This window comes from Trachypithecus francoisi, unplaced genomic scaffold (assembly GCF_009764315.1).
Source record: "Trachypithecus francoisi isolate TF-2019V2 unplaced genomic scaffold, Tfra_2.0 Lachesis_group17, whole genome shotgun sequence".
Taxonomy (NCBI): domain Eukaryota; kingdom Metazoa; phylum Chordata; class Mammalia; order Primates; family Cercopithecidae; genus Trachypithecus; species Trachypithecus francoisi.
Window position 1 is genome coordinate 79,906,143 of NW_022681462.1, and position 20,130 is coordinate 79,926,272.

The following is a 20,130-nucleotide window of genomic DNA, read 5'->3' on the forward strand; positions in this document are numbered from 1 at the left end:
TTGGCGGGGCGCGGCGCCGGGCGGGGCTGGCCTGCCTATTTTTCCCTCCGTGGCGGGCTGCCTACCGCTTCCCTTTTTGATTTTTGTTTTTCATGTTTTCGGTCCTACAGTTAATTCGTTAGGAGTAGCCTTGAAGATGAAATTAACCGTGCAAGACATTCCGGCTGCCCTGTACGCCAAGCAATTAGGACGCATCTATTAAGAGTAATCGGGCGTTTATAAGCAAACTCCCGACTGTTACGAATTAAAAAAAAAAAAAAAAAGGTAGCCAGCGAGAGGGTGTGCCCCAACGTTGTCGTCTTCAGCTGTTTTGGAGCGAAGTTCAGGGCGCGGGTAGCTGGACACTTGGGTCCTCCTCCCTTACTGGGCGGGGCTGGGAGGGGCGCGGCGCAGGGTACAGAGCACAGACCTTGGAGCAGAAACGCCCGGCTACGCTATTTACGAGCTGTGAGATCTTGGACCAATTCCTTAACCTCTCTGGGCCTCAGTTTCCTCCTATAAAGGGAAGGAGTTTGGAGCCATGACTTTAGGCCCTTCTCTGCTCTGGAGCTCCAATCCTTCTGCTGAGATGATGGTGTGTGAATGGAGAAGTACTGTAGCGGAAGTCAGGGAACTTAGGTTCTGGTCCAGGGTCTGTTAGCCTCAGTTTACCCAATTCTTAAGTAGCACCAGCCGTCTGTACCCCACAGGGTCCTTATGAGGCCCCAAAGTTAAGAGGTGTTGTTGAGAGTCCATTGCGGGCAACTCGCTGTGCACCGTCACACAATTTCTGTCCTCAGTTTCCTTATCTGTAAACTGGGGGTGTTGGTAGGAAAGAAAAATAGAGCCGGGAACGCGAAGCTTTCCTGGGGCTCTATATAAAGCGCTGGCATTTCCGGGACGGCTGGCGGCATCTGGCCGCCCCAAGGGCCCCAAGATACGGTAATCCCAAACAATACTCGGGGTCATTGTTTACAGCTATAAAACACATTCTGTCCTGAACGCTATCCCCAAGGACGCGCGCGCGTGCGCGACGGGACGAGGCCAGCCAGACTCCTCGCACCTCCGCTGCTGCCCGCTGGGCAGAGTCCCCAACTCCGCGGGCCCAGGAGAGGGGTGTGGGGCAGGCGGACGCGCACGCCAGCCGTGGGTGCTTTGCTTTTTTCCTCCTCCTCCCCATCCCTGCGTCCTGGCCTGCCTGGGTGTTTACGCGCCTCTCCCAGCAGGACTGAGTAAATGCAGTCCTTTGACGCAAAACGAATCAGTCCTTCCCCAGCGGCAGGAGCAAAACCCAGAAAACTGGGGGTGGGGGTAGGGACGGGAGGGGCACAGAAGAAATCGTGACACTTTCCCACTCTCTTCTCAGCCCCTCCCCGCGCCACGCGGGCCTCAGGCCGCCCTAGCCAAATCTTGGGGGCTGCAAAGGGAGACGCGGCCAAAGCGCCCTGAGCCCTCCCAGTAGCAACCGCGTGTCGGAGCGGTGCGAACAGACGCACTTTTGGTTTTCCTTTGAGCAGTAGAGGCTGCCCCGCCCTCCCCCACCTGGCGCTCGAAAATCCGGGTGCTTCTGGGTCTCTCCCACACAGTCCTTCCAGTAATGCGGGGGGAAAAGAGGCGGGGGAAGGGGAGCAGGAGCTTCCTCCGCGGCCTCCGCAGTCCCGGGCGCGCCCAGCCCCGGCCCGGCGCCGCCGGGAGCGCGCGGGCGAGCGCACCCTCGAGCCCTCTCCCGCCCCCGCCCTGCCAGCTCCCCGGTCCTTTCCTTTCTTGTGGGTTCCCGTAAAGCCCAGCAGCCTGGAGACGTCTGCAGAGCATCACGGAATCTGTGCTGATGCAATTCACTAGCCTCCCTTTGGTGCGCCCTGGCCTGCCTCAGAGCGCTTTGATCCCGGCCCTCTCCTACTCCAGAACTCGTGCTGGCTCCCTCTGCCCGCCGGGAGGCCTGCGTTCCGCCGCCGGCTCATCCCCTTTCAGTACTCCCAGCGCCGGACACACAGCTCTGTGCCCTGGTGCTGCTGCGAGACTGACCTCCCCAGGTTCAGCGAGTGCCTCAGCAAACTGTGCCTGCCAAACCGAGAATTCAGCCTCCAAGCCTAGTTCAGTGCCCTCTCCTTGGGAAACCATTCCAGAGTCATCCAGTTAGAAAGGGTCCTCTGGCTCCCTGGAATGCTAAAAATAGAGGTGACCCTTTATCGAGTGCTAAAATCAGAGCCAGGCACCATGCTGAATACAGGGCTTGTTCCATGGAATTCTCAGAGCAAACGCTGGAGGTGTGTATTATTCTCTGGTTGCAGAAGACAGTGAGATTGAATAACTTGTCCAGGGCAACTGGTTAGTGAGTTAGTGATCGGTTAGGACTGCAGCTGAGATTTTCCGACCCCAGGCTCTTCTTCTTCCCCAGGACATGGCATGACCTGCCTCCTGTTGGAATGTCTTTGTCTCTCTCTTACTGGTCTTGGAAGGCATGGTCTTTATCTGATGCATGACTTTATCCTACACTTAGAGGTGTTCCTTAATTCTCCACTGAACAAATAGCCTCAGCACCATCCCTCAGCTTAGAGAAGAGGCCATGTCAAGTGAGGGAAGGGAAGGGAAGGGGAAGAGGGAAACTGGGGTGGGAAGAAAAGGGTAGATGAGCTGTCTTCTCATTGCCTCTGGGTCTCTGAGACCTCTCTGCCCCACTTTTGTCGGTCTCCTTGTTTGTCCATCCTGGCCAGTGTTTGGCTCTTGAGAGATGAGGAATCCCAGAATAGCTGGCACCTCTGAGCTGTGCTGGCCCACACATCTCACATGGGATAGTTGAAGCCCTTTCACACACATCGCCTCACTTGTCCTTACACATGACCTCTCTGAAAGGGATATAGACAGCAGAGTGACTCTGGATTGCCAGAGAGGAGGCTTAGGTGCAGAGTGGCACAGCAGCCTACTCAAAATTTTCCAGCTGTAGGTGTCACTCTGTGTTCAAAGCCATCTCACCTGACTTTAAACCCAGCACTTTGCTGTTTGCCATGCTTCCAGCCTTGTAAGTTTAGGAGCAAACTCCATCTCTCTCTTTTTTTTTTTTTTTTTTTTTTGAGACAGAGTCTTCCTCTGTCCCCCAGGCTGGAATGCGGTGTCGTGATCTCAGCCCACTGCAACCTCTGCCTCCCGAATTCAAGTGATTCTCCTGCCTTAGCCTCCCAAGTAGCTGGGATTGCAGGAGCACGCCACCGCACCTGGCTAATTTTTGTGTTTTTTGTAGAGATGGGGTTTGACCATATTGGCCAGGCTGGTCTCAAACTCCTGGCCTCAAGTGATCAGCCCGCCTTGGCCTCCCAAAGTGCTGGGTTTACAGGCATGAGCCACCGTTCCCAGCTTACATCTCTTAATGATACACTGTCCTCTATATCCATCATGCCTGAATGAACCTGCCATCATATCTTTATAGTAAATCATACTTTTTAGATGATGTAATATTTCTGAAAGCCAGATGTATCTTATAATCGATGACTATTGAATATGGAAGTGTTCCCGTTTTTGTCCGAAGACCTGTGAATCACTCATGGGTCCATCAGGAAACAGTCTTGAACCCAGATGGTTCAAAGGATGAGGCTTTAATGGAGAAACTCCTTATAGAGTTTCCCATAGAGGTATGGGCAAAGTTAAGAGGGAATTGAGGCACCTAGAGCCTAGTAACAGCAGGAAATGATGACCGTCCTTAGGGTTGAAAAGAGGAGGCAATCATGTTATTGGAGCCTAGTGAGCTTGGCACCATGAAGGAGGGACCATCCAGCGGGTAGAGGGAAGGAGCCACTGCCAGAGACAGCCCGCTGAAAGGGAGGGAGAAGTTGGGGTTGAGAAATACCAGACCATCTCTCCCACCTCCTGCCTCCTTCTCTGGCCAAACGGTGGCAGCTGCTGATCCATGCAGTCCACTAAGGTTGGCCTCCCAGGGCACAGAGAAGGGCAAAGAAGGGTAAAGAGCAAATCTCGTGGGGCACTCAGCAAATGGGGAGTAACCAGTATAAATCCCATTAAGCACATGAGGGAACCTACGAGGGATGGTGTTTCAGAATGAGGGAAATAAGGTAAATCAGCGAGGCCTTACACCTCATGTACTGTGGAAGTGAACACTGGAATAGCCTGAACAGCTTTTTGAAACCACATCTTCCCTCTTTACTGATAACATGAAACCACTCACACTGATACTTGAGCCACTGAGCCATGTATTGTATCTCTCAGGTGTGGGGCAGAGAAAAGGCTTTACCTGCTGATGAACAGGGATCCACTCCTGGGGAAGAAGCAAGTATGACTTTCTCTCCTGTGGCTTTATGCGACCTCCTTGAAATTCCACGAGCAACCCTCCCAGCTAAAGGTAGATGTGACACATAAGCCTTCATGTGTTCCCATTTCATGAATGAGCTAACACCAATGGAGAAGAAATGAAGACAAGAAGTATCACTCTAGAGGCAATCATAATCGTAGTTTTAAAACAACAATCTCCATCTGGGTGGGGTATTACACGTCTGTGGGTGTGTAAAAGTTCATCCACAGGCTCTGCCCTTAGGATTGCACCATTTTATTCATTTTACTTTATGTATGTTACCCTCGATTTAACAAAAAACAAGAAGCAAACAATGACAACAAAACCTTTTTATTTCCTTAGAACACATTTAGAGTTATATTGAAGTGTGGGCAAGACCTTTGAGAAAGCATATGCAAATGAGGCCATTCTGGCCACCCCCATGAGGCCCCTAGGAGGCGGAGTGGAATCAGTGCCCTGGCAGCGGTGGGGGCGGGGGCACAGGAAGAGGGTACTTCGCTGCCACCAGTTTTCTGGTTTTGGTTTTTTTAAAAGCCGGATACATTCCAGAGGTAAAGTGACCAGTGCTATTATTCAGAAATATCTTTATGAGTCGGAACAGAAGTCACCCCTGGTAGGAATGTTTGTCAGGTTGGGAGAAGAGAAACAGGACAACTTCCCCTGCTTCTTCTCTGGTTCTAGGATCTGCACACACAGGGTTTGGCTTCCAGTTGGGAAATGGAGCTCCAAGGGCAGCCCTGCTATGGCGGGCTGTGTGACCTGGGCCAAGCCCCTTGACATCTCCAGACCTGGGCTTCCTCATCTGCCGCCAAGATGCTGGATTGAATGTTGGATACATTGTAAGGCAAGGGAGACACAGAAGTCCTAAAGGAGGTAAAGCTTTTCCCCACTGCCCCTCCATCTGGACGAGTCTCCTGCCAAGCATCTTCAAATCCCACTGTGAAACACGATTCTGCCCCCTTCCTGTTCTGAGGATCTGGGAAAGCAAGGGGGAAGGGGCTATCGGGAGCCCTGCTTGCTTCAGGCCCAGACCAGGAGGCTCAGGCAGGCTTATCTACTCCTCATGTGGTGGGGGGCCCAGGATGCTGCCAGGGTCTCACAGCCATGGTCTCACAACCACTATCAGCCTGTCCTCAGGGGTATAAGAGAAGCTGGAAGCCTAGATGGGTGCTGCCCTCAGGCAACTTCCAATCTAGCCGAGAAGAATAAAGAGTAACACACAAAATATTGGGGTCATGAAGCAATAACTGTGGGGACACCTATAAAAACCTCTAATTGGGCTTACCTGGTACCAGACAGTATTTTAATTGGATCATATATACTGCATTAACTCAGTTAATATTCACAACACGCCTATGAGGTAGCTACAGTTATTATCCCCATTCAACGATGGGGAAAACTGAGTCAGAAGAGGTCAACTTGCCCAGGTTTCCAGAGCTGAAAAGCAACAGAGCTGGGATTTCACTGCAGGTATTCTGGTCCCAGAGTCTTGGTACAAATGGTGTTAATGAACTCTTCTTCTGGTAAGAGCACCCCAATTTTCCTTTGGAGAACCTCCACTTCCCCATTTCATGTGCCATGGGTGACCCTACCCTTGAGCTCTTGGAGTGAACACATGGACACACGATCCAGTCCTGACCAAACAGAACATCTCGCTTCCCTACAGTTAGTGATAGGTTCAGGATTGTAGCAATGACCCAAGACTGGCTTCTGAGAGTCACATTTGAGACTATGGCTCAAACTCTTGGAAAAGGGGAGAAGCAGTCTTTTTTCAACTGAGGCGCTATACTCTTTATTACTCCTTGAAGATGGAAATACCAGGAAGAAAACCAAGCTAGAGGGTGGCAAAGTGGAGCAGTGGAGAACAGTAAGTTCCTGATGACGTTGTTTGATGGCCTAAATCCCACTATACCTCCAGTGGTTATCTCCCTGGACTTTCCTGTTATACAGAAATTATCCCTTTTGTGTTGAAGCCAATTTGAGTTGGATATCTGTCAGTTACGACCAAAAAGGTCCTAATGTACTAGTGAACACAGAGCACATACTGTGAGCACCTACTCTTTTTTTCTTTCTTTCTTTCTCCCCCCCCCGCCCCCCAAGACGGAGTCTTTCTCTGTCACCCAGGCTGGAGTGCAGTGGTGCAATCTCAGCTCACTGCAACTTCTGCCTCCCGGGTTTAAGTGATTCTCCAGCCTCGGCCTCCTGAGTAGCTAGGACTATAGGCATGTGCCACCATGCCCAGCTAATTTTTGTATTCTTAGTAGGGACAGGGTTTCACCATATTGACCAGGCTAGTCTCGAACTCCTGACCTTGTGATCCGCCCACTTCGGCCTCCCAAAGTGCTAGGATTACAGATGTGAGCCACCACACCCGGCCCAAGCATCTACTCTTTTCAAGACATTTCCAGAAAAACAAATACAGATAAGAAAGGATCAGTCTTCAAAGAAGTTGGAAGCTGGTGAGGGATGACAAAGATTCTCAAAAAAACTTTAAAAAACAAGTCAGAACACAATTGACAGCACAAGGCAGTTACCCGGGTTCTCGGGTTAATGCAAAGGGTGAGAATTTTCTATATTGGATGGAACACATCAGAAAAGTTCTCACGAAGGTGATAGTGGTGAAATTGGCCTCAGAAGTCTGATAGGATGTTGGCAGGTGAAGGCAGGGAAGCTACAGGGCAGACAGCATGAGGAAGGGCCCAGGTTCAGGGAAGTATGGACATGCAGGGGCAAGTGTAAATTGATGGGATTACCTGGGACCAGAGGAAAGGTCTAAAACATAGGCTGGGGCAGGGTGGGGAAAGGATGGTTCTGAAGTATCTGAAGTATCTCCAAATATTTGAAGATATTCCCCATGGAAAAGAAACTAGGCTTATTTGGAGTGACCCCAGAGGACAAGGCTAGGACTAAGAATGGATGCTCACAAATGGAGGAAGTAGACCTGACCCCTGACTAAGGAAGGTGACGCTACCTGTTTGGGGCAAATGTTCAGAAAGAGGCTGGGTCTGTATGGTGGATGCTGTGAAAAGAGACTCAGAAACCAAATGAGAGTTGAATTAGCCGAGTTTAACATTCTGTGAGTTTTGTGCCAGACTTGGGACTCTACTGCAGGCCTGCTGGCTCTGTGCAAACTCATTGAACTGTGCACCCGATTTGTGTACCTTACGTATGTTTTAGACTTCAATAAATTCACTCCAAAATACCACCCCCTACACACACACACACACACACCACACACACACACACACACGGAGAGAGATCTGAAGTAAGTAGGATTCCTCCACTGATCATTTCTTGAGTAGCGAGGAGAAGATATGCTCTGGGCTGTGCTTTAAGCAGGAGTTTTCCAAACAAATTTGCTGCTTTCCAGAGTGAGATGTTTTTTCCCATGACCCGTGGGACACATGTAATGGGCTGCAGCCTGAAGTTGAAAAGTCTGGTTTTAAGCTGATCTCCCTGGTGGCAGGGTAAAGAATGGAAGGCAACAGGAAGAGCCCAGAAAGGAGGCTGGCGGCTTGACTCTTCTGCCATGGTTCGGGAGAGAGGTAGGGAGACTCTTTAGCAGGGCCAGGTGTCAGGAAGGCAAGTATGCTTCAGAGAAAGAGTCCAACTTCATTGTGTGGGCAAGCCCTGCCACTCCAACTGCCTGGGGTACGCTCAGAGGGACAGGGGAGACCTGCATAGACTCAGCCAGACATCTCAAGGACAGCACACACAGACCCCATGGATCAGCTGCTGTGGGTCACTGAGTACATGCACTGCTGCCTGGGGCCCGCACTCCCCACGCCTCTAAAAACACAGAGTCTGGGGAGTGGTGGCTGTGTTATCTGAGCCAAGGAGCAGATCATGCGATTTCCTGCTCAGGACATGTGAGAGGAGAGGGGATGTTCCTGGAAAGACAGAAGCAAGGGAGGAATGAAGAAAGGGAGGGAAGGTGGGAGGGACTCCACTAGTTTTTCTTTTGAGGCAACTATGCTGCTTCCAGAAACAGCCTTACGTTTGTAGGCAAAAAATGGGGATTTGACTCCTGGCTCTGCCAGTTGGAGCTTCAGTAACCTTGACAAAGTCACTTCATCTCTATATATCCAGTTCATTTGGAGCAAAGCATGTTGATTGTGTCCTTAGCACACAGCAGAAAGAGCCATGAGCTTAGGCCACAGAGGCCTGGGTTCAAATCTTGGTTTTGCTGCCTGATAGCCAGGGGACCCTGGGTAGGTACTGAACCCCTCTGAGCCTCACTTTCCTCCCTTGTGATGTGGTGATGATAACACCAAGATCTCCAGGCCGCAGTGAGAATTACACATGTGTATATTTGTCTAACCATCCACCCACCGTCTATTTATTTATACTCTGCCTTATTCCCAAAAGGATTTCTCTAGCTATAGGAAGAGTCACTGAAACAGCCTGGAAGGTGCTTGGCACATGGGTGATGCCCACAGTGTTACATTTCTTTCTCTGCCCATCTCACAGGGTTGTGCTGAGGCTTCAGTGGGATAATGTGTCTGAAAATGTCTCACAAACTGGGAAATTTCATACACATGAAAGTGGGGAAGAAAGGAAGTGTCCGGGGAAGCTGAGGTAGGAAAGTGTGTCCAGCAGCTTACGGAACAAAGAGGTTGGGCTGCTGAAGCTCTGGGGTCTTCCACCTACCAGCTGGGGGCCCCTGTGCTGTGGCACCTGGAATAAAGCAAATCTGGGAGAAGCTGCATCTACAGGATCCTGTAATGTCAGAACTAGAAGGAACTTGAGAACATATTTGGTGCAACCCCCCACCATTATACAAATGTGGGGACTGTGGTTCAGAGAGGGAAACAGGTTTGCCTCATGTCACCCAGGGCGCCAGAGGCAGAACTGGGCCAAGACCCCCATATCCTGATGTCAGGCGCAGGGTGCCATTTCCACTGCCCCATGCACCTGGGAGCCCAAGGCACCTCCCTCACTCTGGCCTGGGGCACCTGGAAGCAGGTCTGCAGGAACTTCACTTCCCAGGAGGAATTCTGGGAGCTTGGGCAGAAAGGCTCATTCCGCTCCCCTGTAAGTGTGCCTGGGGCCCTACCCTGTTGACATGCCCAGGGGCTCCTGAGCAGTGACGTTAGCCAATGAATAGAACCCACAGCCAAGACCAAACACAGAGCCTTATTGTTAGGGACACTGATTACTGCACTGGGTTGGGCATTTATTTATTATCACATCTTTCTTTTCATTAACAGAAGGCAAACATTCCCCACCCCAGTAGCTACAAGGCTACTTACCTGCATGAGAAGACAGGTGATGTCTCTCAAGGCCGGGTTAGGAGCAGATCTGACCTACTTGCAGGGTCCTTCCATCAGATCCAACTCAGGCGAGGGGAGGAGAGATTCAGGTCAGACCAAGGGAGAGCACCCTCAGGTTGCAGAGGCTGTTACTAAATAATGTCGAAAGCTGTGGTGTGGGGTCAGGAGCCAGACAGATCTGGTCCTGCTCCACGCTTTGCTTCTTGACATTTGGCATGACACTAAACCTGCCTGAGCCTCGGTGTCTTCACCTGTAAGAGTTTAGAGGTTAAAAGGATTAAATAATATATGTGTGTCAGCAGCTAACATGGTATCTGGTACGGGGCACTCAGTAAACAGCTGTGGGCACTCAGTAAACAGCTGTATCTCAGGGCACAGCGAACCTTGTTTCTGCAGATGAAACTATCGGGTAACAGACACTCCGTAAAGGTTGATCCTCTGAGCCTGTGTGTCCTCTTCTAGGAGTCTTCAAGACAGAAAAGGATAGGAGAGGGTCATAGCCCACATGCCATCTCACGCTGGGCAGGGGGAGAAACGTGGTAGCCTTTTCAAGACACTCCATGCTCCTAATTCAGCTTTCCTGTCAACATTTCCATCTCTCTCCCAGCCCCACTGATTCCATCAGTGAGTGATCCTCAGTCTCTCTCCTTCTTCCATTAGGACAAATCATTCATATCCTTCTTTTTCCCCACTAGAAGCATCTTTCATTTGGGGGGTCCAGGTATTTCTTGCCCCTACTTCATAAGCTTCAACTCCTTTGAGATTGTTTTTTTTTTTTTTTTTCCGGCCCCCCACAGCCAAGGTAGAATTTAGTTCAGGCCTCCAAATAAAGCTTCCAGAAGACCTGATTCAGAGACAGCATTCCTTAACGAAGATGGATGAGCAGCGCTGAGTCTGAAGTTGAGACAAGGTCTGGATCTCCAGGGGACAGAGCAACAAAAATACTCCTTACTTCCCTGGCTTCCTCCCACAGGGCCCTCAGCTTGCTGTGGTGCCAGGTAGGGGCTAGAGAGGCCCAGGGCCCCTAGGCAGAGGCCATGGCCCACAGCCTCGCCCTGGCTGTCTGTGGCTTGGGGCAGGGGCCTCTAATTTTCCAGATTATTTGTTACCTCCAGCAAAATGCTTAACAACAGTGCTAGGGATGGGCATCTGAGCACATGAGCTATTAGGTTTGACCTAAACAGATTGTGAAAGCTGGAAAAGACCCCGAGGCATCACTGAAACCATCTCCCCAAACAGTGAGGAAGTTTTGCAAGGTGATAAAAGAAGATGGTAGTCGATAAAAGCACTGTATTTTCAAATAAGTTTGGAAAATATTGGGGTTCAGTGGATTTCTTTACTTAGGACTTCTCAGAGCCTTTAATGTATCAGTGCAAATTGTGAATCTCCAGGATGCATTTCTCAAAAGCATTTCATGAAATGGTGATTCCGCCACTCTCTGGTGTTACGGCAAGGTAACAGGCACAAACTCCTAGGGACAGAGCCACCAGGGAGACCGGGGTCTGTGCATTCTCCCTGATATCAAAACTAAGCCCATTCATCCTTTTCCTCATTTTGTTTTTGCCTTATAATCAGGGGCAGAGGTGGTGGGGTTGGAAGGTTTATTTATTTAGATGTATTTTATGTACTCTGAAGACCAGAACTAAGGCTAGTGGGTAAAAGTTCCTGTTGAGCAAAATTTCAGCTCCACCCAAGTAAGAACTTTAAAATAATTAGACCTGTTTGGACATAGATGGAGCCAACTCATGCAGTAGTGAGCCACCCATCACTAGAGGGGTCTAAGCCACAACCTACCAACCAATGAATGGTGTAGCAGGTTGAATGGTGGTCTCCCAAAAAGATAGGTCTGTGTCCAAATCCCAGGAACTTGTGAATGTAAGCTTATTTGGAAAGAGGGTCTTTGCAGATGTAAGGAAGTTAAGGATCTTGAGAGGAGGAGATCATCTTGGATTCTTGGATTATCTGGGCAGACCCTAAATTCAGCAGGAAGTATTAAAGAGTGGGGTAGAGGGAGATGACACACACAGAGAAGGCCTCACAAAGACAGAGCAGACAGATGCAGGGACAAGCTAAAGAATGCCGACAGCTCCAGAAGCTGGAAGTGGCAAGGAATGGGTCCCCCCAGGGCCTCCGGAGAGAGCGAGGCCCTGCCGACACCGTAATTTCAGACTTCTGGCCTCCAGAACTGTGAAAGAGGAAGAGTCTCTTGTGTTAAACCACCAAGTTTGTGGTCATCTGTTATAGCAGCCACAGGAAGCCAAGAGAGGTACGGGTGCTGAGGAGGAAGGCGGCGAAGGAGTCTGTTCTGAGTGATCCCAGGGCCTCTCCTGACCCTGTGCCCACTGGTCGTCACCCCCAGTAATACCTTTGATTCAGTGATGAGAAAACTGTGTTAGGATTTCCCGTCTGTCCCGGGAAGGGGGAAAGCAAATGGACTCAGCTTCAAGGCAGAACTTGAGCTGCTGCTTCCACAGCTCTGCCAGAGCCACCAGCAAAAGTGCCTACTTTGGCCTCTTTAGAAGATAGTCCCTTAAAGTCAAAGAACCTACAACCAGTTTCTAGCCCCCAGGATGTCAGACCATCTCCACTAAGTGGTCAATGCGCTGCCAGGCAGGTGCCAGTCAAGACCGGCTGAGAAGGTAGGAGTTGGGCTATGAGACCAGCTTCAGTCAGTATCAGTCAGCATAGGGAGGCTGAGCAGCTCAGGCAGCGGTTGCTGCTACAGAGGCCTTGCTGGGTCTGTTCTGTGTCGTGGGGTCCCCTGCCTCAGTGACAGAAATCAGCCCAGTGACCCTTGCCCCGCCATACGCACACACAAGGGAGGAGAGCTGGGCATCCATCCCCCACCCCGTGTGCAGCCTGTTCCCTTCCTCTGCTACACGCGTGCACTTTTACACGCACTCAGGAGCTCTGTTGCAACAGCCTCTGTGCCCGGAGACAAGCGATAACACGCCCTCCTGCTCGTCTCTTCTTGCCTTTAGTGCCTGGCAAATTAAGACCAAACCCAAGTTGCAGGGCAAAAGAGGATCAATTACCAGGTAAAGGAGGAGGCTGTGGTTTGAATGTCTCAGTAGCAGTTTAGGGAGACCTGGGGACAAGAGAGAGAGGGGCTGAGGCCAGTGCTCCCTTCAACACTGCCAGTTTGTCCAGATGCCTGTAGCCATTGGTAAAAGCAAGTCTCAGTTGCTTTGTCCCTAAAGCCAGGAGCCCAGTTGGTTGTGTCAATCAGGGCTGGCCGCTCCCTTCCTCCTTGGGGAGCAGAATGAGCTTTGCCCACCTGGTAGAGCGGTGCTGGGTGTCCTGGGCAGGAGTCCCAGCCCTGGCACACCTGTGTGTGCAGTCTGACTGGCTTACCTAGAGCCCGGCAGCCCTCAGTGTCCTCTCTCCTTCCCTCCCTCTCAGGGTGGGGAGGGTTCCCACCTGCCAGTTTCCATCCGGGCAGACCCATGCTTCCCCGCACACTCTCAGCCCTCAGACCCAGGCATCCACCTTCAGAGGTGGTCTCTCTTTACCTCTTGGTTTCCCCCTTTCCACTGTCCAAATTAGCCCCAAACCGCAATACCACTCCCCAAACCTGAGTTTAGGGGGAAGGGAACTTGGCATTCTCCCCTTTCTAGGTCAGAATGTTTGTAACCAAGCCCTCAGGCTCTGCAAATGTTTGCTCGTGGGCTGTTTTGCTCAGCTGGGGCAGGGCTGGGCTGAAGCCCCCGTCCTCAACTGCCTTCTCCCCCTCCCTTCACCACCCTAATTTCAGGCTCAACTCTGCGCGTTTAGGGCTTAATTAAACTCTTGTCTTGCTTTCAGAAGAGACACTTTCTGCCCTGGGGAGTTGCTACGGTGCTTTGTGGGGAGGGCAGGTCTGAGCAGGCTCCAGATGAGGGCCTGCTGGGAGGGAGAAGGAACATCCTTGCTGGAAGCTGCCTAGCGGTGGCTGAGGGGGAGCTAGCAGGGTGGGTGGCTCAGAGGGTGCCCATGTCAGATAGGGGCCCCCCAGGCACAGAGGGTCTCCCTATCTCCACCACTGCCTCTGCGTGCCTTGTTCAATGATCACAGGTCACGGTGTCCAGGTCACCCTGTTCCTGGTGCCTGTCCCGCCCTGCCCCGCCCTGCCCCGCCCTGCCCAGCCAGCGAGCAGGAGCCTCCCGCACCTCCCACCTACTGCTGGCTGCACCCTGCCCTCACTGTCAGGAGGGCCAGGCCTCCCACCCCAAGGAACCTCGCCCATCCTGCCCTCACCTCCCACATGGGGCCAGGCCCCCCACTCTAAGGGACCTTGCCCACCTCCTGGGGCCCTCGAGAGAAGGAAAAGGACCCAGAAAGTGGGCTCTGTGATCCAGACCCTCAACCCAGGCACGTGGTGACCACACTCCCAACCACTAGGACAGACCTGCCTTGTACTGGTCCCAGGAAGGACCCTGTGGTGTGAAAGTTTCTAGAGAAGCATGTCTCAAAGAGGCTGCTGGCTTTGAGGCCTGGGATTGCCTTTACCACCTGTGTGTCCTCCAGCAGATTACTGCATCTTGCTGAGCCTCAGTCTCCCTGTCCTTAAATCGAGGGTGCTATACCTGTCCCCCGAGGTGTCTAGGGGAATGGAAAGACATAACGTAGGAGAGAAAGCCTGTTGCTAACGTAGGTAAAAGGCTACACAGACATGAGCTATTACTTCTATCGAGGCTGGGCAGGCTGTGAGCAAAACTGTAATAGAGCTTTTAGCATTGTCCCCAAAAGAAAATGCTATGTGCACCGCCCCCGTTTCGTTCTGTAAGTCCCTGCATGCTCTCTCCCTGGCCAACGAAAGCTCATCATTGCCACCCCCTCCATGTCTTTCCTTGGGCTTCACAAGCCCTCTCAGGATTACTCCATTGGTATTCTCCATTGCTGTTTTTACCAACAGAAACTGAGGCAAGGAGCAGGAAGACCTTTGTGCAGATCATACAGCATGTCTGTGAGATGGCCAGGAGCCTGAGCCGGGGCTCCTGACACCCTGCTGGATCCTCAAGGTCCTGCCGCTGTCTCTGGGATGAATCTGCTTTCTAACATTCTTTAAGCTTATGCAGGGGCAATCGTGAAAAACAGTGTTCTGGAGAGGTGGCTTTAAGTTAAGCAACTGGGAGCTGTCATTGCTGGCAGGGACCTCAGAGGTCTCCTAGGGTTAACCCCTTGGAGCACTGGGCCTGGGAGAAGGAGAGTAGCTGCCCCATTGCACAGCTGTGGTCTCAGAGCCTCTCTGCCCCATACAGGGTTGGGCTCACCCCTCTGTCCCAGGAAGCATGGTCCTCCCCCAGAGAAGTTCAGAGGCAGGACATGTCCCCAGGTGATGCCCAGTCAGCCCAGATGACCCTGCTGTCTTCCATTCACTGAGCCCAGGACCCCAGGCTTTTCATCTTCCCCGGGAGGCCCCAGAGCTGCAGTCTCTGCACACTTCAAAGGCCTTCTGGACATGATCTCATTCAGCCTCACCTACTCACTTGGGGTGGGGAGGGAGCGGGAAAAGGTCATTGAAGAACAGTGGCTTGTCACAGTCACACCCTTGAGCAAGTCAGTGTTCCTCTGTGTACCTCAGTTTCCCCATCTCTAAAATGATGGTTAACAGGGCCTAGTGCTAATAGTCTCTACATGGCCCGTGGTTGTATTAGGGCCAATGAAGGCAACAGCAAGTTGCTGGGCCCACTATAGGCGAGAATAAAACAAGTCAGTTTCCTCATGAGAACACTATGCCCTTCCTCACAGGTAGGAGGAGACCACAACACAAAAGTGCCTCTTATGGGATCTGGTGTATGTTGGAGGTTGATGGTCATTAGCCCTCCTAGCCACAGAGGCCTGGAATTGGGGATGCCAGGGTGCCGACCCCATCAAGGGCTCAGCGGACAAATGAGTCCCTAATCTATCTTTTTTGGAGGAGGTCCATTTGCTTCCTGAAGACATTCAGGAACCACCCTATAAATGCTACTTCTCTTCCCAAATTGCCAGGCCAGGTCAGCAAAGTCCGTGCTTATAGGCCTCCTCCTGTTTTCCCGAGTCTCCCCTCTGTAGCCACTCCAGGGGCCCTGGTGGGCTGGGAGGCTCTGCTGCTGCCCCGCTGGGCTCCTGCCCCCTGCTGGGCTGGGTAGAAGCCCCCATTGTCTGAGCCCTTCCCAAGGGCCGGGGTCTGTGAGTTCCAACCTTCAAAAGATTTCCAACTTACTGTGTGGCCTCAAGCCAGTCTCCTGGCTTCTCTCAGTTTCCCCAGCAGTAAAATAGGGCTAATGACCATCAGCCTCCTGCACTGGGGTGTTGTGAGAATAATTAAGGTTTGTGAAAGGCTTTGAGATCCTTGGATGAAAGGCCCTGGAGAAGGAGAGTGTTATTATCCATTATTAGTACTGTTATTTTCCATGCAAGGATCTCAAAGCCTTTCACAGACAGTAATTAGTACCTTGCAGGGGTGTTTTGAGGGTGATTAGTTCCATTTCTCATATGGGAAAACTAAGGCACAGAAAGAAATCAGAACAGGGCAGAAGGGTAAGTGCTCACCTAGTATACCTAGAATTTGATGCTGCCCAAGCCTGGGTGCCCTCGACACCCAGGGTCCACTTGGGGCACCTTCCTTTGGAGCAGGCAGTGAGAGTCCACAAGGGGCCAGTGAGAGGCTCAGAGCAGGCGCCTCACGACCTGCTTCCCTGATTCTTTCCTCCCCCTCGTGCTGCCCCAGGAAGTGTGCACTGGGCAGCCCATCTTCAGTCTGGTTGGGCAGCAGAAGCTGGCATTGAAGGCACTGGAAGGAGGGCAGCTGCAGGAGATGGGAGCATAGGGCATGAAGGGGCAGAGACAGTCAAGACCCCGGGCAACCCTTTTGCTCTGGGGCTTTGAGAACAGACTCCCTATTTTTCTCTGCACTTCCCAAACTCCTCTGGTCACCTTGTATGTGGGATCACATTGAGGCTTGGCACCAAGGGCAGCCCAGCCTTTCAAGCTATCTTTACAGGAGCAGCTAAGAGAGGTAGAAACAGGAGGTTACGAGACTAAAGAGGTGGGGTGGGCTGCCCATCACATTGCTGGGATAAGAGAGTCCTCGGTTTACCTTTTCAGGAAGAGATGCATTTGCTTCCTGGGGACAATCAGGATCCCCTGGTGCTTATGGTTGGTTCTGTGGCGCCCTGCCATGTGGATTACGGTGACTATTTAAAAAAAAAAAAAAAGAAAAGTGTCCCAGAGATAGTAATTTGAAGATAGGTTGCACTTGTTTGCATAATAAGTCATAATTCCAAGCACGTAAAGTAAAATCAATTCATTAATGCAGCAAGCTGCAGAGGCATTCAAGAGAGGTATTCAACAGCAGGCCCAGCCTCGGAGCATCAGTCCCCACCAGGCTTGCCCTGTTATACAACTCCTTGCAATCGTCCTGCAACCCGCTCCCTAGGACAAGAGCACGGGATGAGAGACACTGATACTCAGTGGTATATTGGTAAATGTTTAATACCCAGTTCTTAAAACAACTCCCCCAAGGAGCCCCCCCCAAGCCACAAAATAACAATAACTTGATGTATAGCATTTGCAAATTGTCATGGTTTAAATGCTTCTATCACCACTGATTTCAAGCTGCCAATGTGACACCAGCCAGTTCTCCAAATTCCTGAAACTTTGACAGTTAGCTCCCATAAGGCAGGTTGTTAAGGAGATGGGTATGAGATGGGTTTTGTCTTGATGAAGGGAAGGAAAAAGAGGAGGCACAGGGAATGTTCAAAATGTGAGGCCTCAAGACAGAGGCCCTGGCTGGAAACCAGCCTCACTGCACTCTGGGCCTGCTTCTGCCTCTGACTATTAAGAGTAAAAACACACTATTAAGGGAGCACAAGAAACCTTTTAAAAATGACCTGTACTATTCAGAGAAAGAAGAGAAGCTACGTATCTGTGAAATAAAGACAAGAAGATATATATTAAAAAGGGAGACCACTGGAAAATAAAGAAGAGCTCTTTGAAATTAATGTGAGAAAAATTAAAGAAATCCAGTAGAAAAGCTGGAAGATAAAGTTGAGAAACTTTCCCAGAAAACAGAATAGAAAGGTGAAAAATTAGAAAAAACTAATCAAAACAAAATTAGAGAATGAATCCAAGAGGTTCAACATTTGATTATATACTAATAATTACATAAAAAGAGAATGGGGAAATTGGAGGGAAAAAATAATCAAATAAATAATAAAAGAAAAATTTTCCAGGACTAATGACATGGGTGACCAATATGAAAGTAATCATCAAATGTCTTTCAGCAAGACAATTGCCAGGCTGGGTGTGGTGGCTCATGCCTGTAATCCCAACTGTTTGGGAAGCTGAGGTCTGTTTTTCATGACTGCCCCTGCATAAACTGAAAGAATGTTAGAAAGCAGATTCATCCCAGAGATAGTGTTCTGGAGAGTGTGCCTCTAAGTTAGGGGACTGGAGACTGTTAGAGCTGGCAGGGACCTGTCTCCTAGGTTAACCCCTCGGAGCACTGGGCCTGGGAGAAAGGGAGTAGGCCGAGGTGGGAGGATCTCTTGAGCCCAGGAGTTTGAGATTAGCCTGGGCAACATAGATCCCATCTCTACAAAAAATAAAAAAATACCCGGTTATGATGGCAGGCACCTGTAGTTCCAGCTACTCAGGAGGCTAATGTGGAAGGATTGCTTGAGCCCAGGAGTATGAGGCTGCAGTGACCTGTGATCACGCCACTGAACTCCAGCCTGAGTGACAGAGTGAGACCCTGTCTCAAAAAAGAAAAAAATTTTTAAAATGCCAAGTGCTAATACAATATATGAAAAAGACCCAAGGAATATTGTGAAACTTCTGGATGGAGATAGAGAAAAGAATCTACAAACTTCCAGAGTAGACAGAAAATAGGTCAAATGCAGAGGATCCAGAATTAGAATGAAATCAAACTTCTCAACTGCATTGTTGAAAGCAAGAAGACAAGGGTGCGTGTTTTTAAAATTATGAGGGAAAATGATCTTCCGCCTGTACTCAGTCAAAGTAAGAAAGTCAAGGTAGAAATATACATACAGAATCTTCAGACGTGATCGATCACCCCCAAAAAGGTGGCCTCCTATGAATCCTTTCCCTGGAAGATCTAAGAAACCAGGAATCTAAACAGGTGAGTGATGAAAGAAGTCTCAGATGACAACTATGTAGTAGTCATGAAGGGCAACCTATGCACGCTGGAACCAAAGGGTGGTGGCCTCCAGGAGGGATGTCTCTAAGGACAGAAAAGTCCCGGACCTGACCCATTACCAACACGCTATACTGAGGGGACTTTTACACTGTCAGAAGATTTGGGGCCTGGGGCGGTGACTCATGCCTGTAATCCCAGCACTTTGGGAGGCCGAGGCGGGTGGATCATCTGAGGTCAAGAGTTCCAGACCAGCCTGGCCAACATGGTGAAACCCTGTCTCTGCTAAAAATACAAAAAATTAGCCGGGCGTGGTGGTGCATGCCTGTAGTTCCAGCTACTCGGGAGGCTGAGGCAGGAGAATCACTTGAACCTGGGAGGCAAAGGTTGCAGTGAGCCAAGATCGCGCCACTGCACTCTAGCCTGGGGAACAGAACAAGACTTTGTCTCAAAAAAAAAAAAGAAGAAGAAGAAGAAGAAGGAGGTTTGGATCAGAGGAGCCATATGGCAGCAAGTTGAGAGTAAGTGCAAAGGTTGGATGCAAATAGAAGTTAGGGAAATTCAGGGAAGACTCTTCAGGTTGGTCTATGTTTGCTCTGAAAAGTGGGGGTCAGGTCATCTGACAAAAAGGGATGGGGAGAGAGACAGGTGGGGGCATGAGGACAGAGGTAAAAGTTTGGAAACTTAGGAGCGAAAGAGACTGTTGACCACAAGTAAAAGCACTTCTGGGCACTGGGCACCACACATTTGCAATGGCACCTGTTGGCAGAGCTTTTCAAAAGCTAGTTGCAGGGTAACCCGGGGTGGTGTTAGGTTTATTCACTAATAATTTATTCTGAAATAACTTTAAACTTACAGAAACATTTCAAGAACAGTACAAGGAACTGCTATATCCCCATTCACCCAGTTTCTCTGATTGTTAACATTTTACCATATTTGTGCCCTCTCTCTCTCTCTCTGTGCCTCCCTATTCCTGCCTCTCTCTCTTTCTATGTATATATGTATAGAGAGTTCCATCTTTTTTTTTCCTGAACCATTTGAGAATTTCAGAATAAGTTATAGACTTGATGCCTCATTACCCCTAAGTACTCCAGTTTATATTTCCCCAACACAACATCTTCTCCTTGTTACTTATTAAATCCTCCAAATTAGGAAGTCATAATTAATTTAACAACATCCTCCAACCCATGGACCCCATCCAGATTTCTCCAACTGTCCTGCTGATGCCTCATTTGCCTTTCCGGTCCAGGCTCCAAGTCAGGGTTCTGAGCTGTGTTGAGTTGTCATGCCTCATTCGTTTCCTTGAATAGGAAACAGATCTTCAATCTCTCGTCTTTTGTGACCTTGACAGTCTTCAAAAGCACAGGCCATTTATTCGGTAGGATATGGCCCCCAAATAAGTCTGTCAATTGCCACTCTCAGGCCAAGCATTCTTGGCAAGGATGCCACAGAAGAGATGC

At 50.2% G+C, this 20,130-nt stretch overlaps 1 protein-coding gene across 1 annotated transcript; it reads right to left on the reverse strand.

Moving 5' to 3' along the window:
- Positions 1-59: 59 nt before the first annotated feature.
- On the reverse strand, positions 60-16,695 carry LOC117062860. Its single transcript, XM_033176745.1, has 4 exons — positions 16,613-16,695; positions 16,450-16,522; positions 16,066-16,321; positions 60-1,780 (listed from the first exon to the last, which is right to left on the reverse strand). Exons 1-4 carry the CDS (start codon positions 16,693-16,695, stop codon positions 984-986), a joined length of 1,209 nt encoding a protein of 402 aa, XP_033032636.1. The 3' UTR covers positions 60-983.
- Between the last annotated feature and the right edge of the window lie 3,435 nt (positions 16,696-20,130).

What these genes read in the sequence shown, in the direction of transcription:
- LOC117062860 (XM_033176745.1), bottom strand. Translation starts at nt 16,695, where the DNA reads ATGGCAGGGCGCCACAGAACCAACCATAAGCACCAGGGGATCCTGATT. An exon ending in ATGCATCTCTTCCTGAAAAG is followed by an intron (nt 16,523 to 16,612) that starts GTAAACCGAGGA and finishes TACCTCTCTTAG; the next exon opens with CTGCTCCTGTAAAGATAGCT. An exon ending in AATGTGATCCCACATACAAG is followed by an intron (nt 16,322 to 16,449) that starts GTGACCAGAGGA and finishes CATCTCCTGCAG; the next exon opens with CTGCCCTCCTTCCAGTGCCT.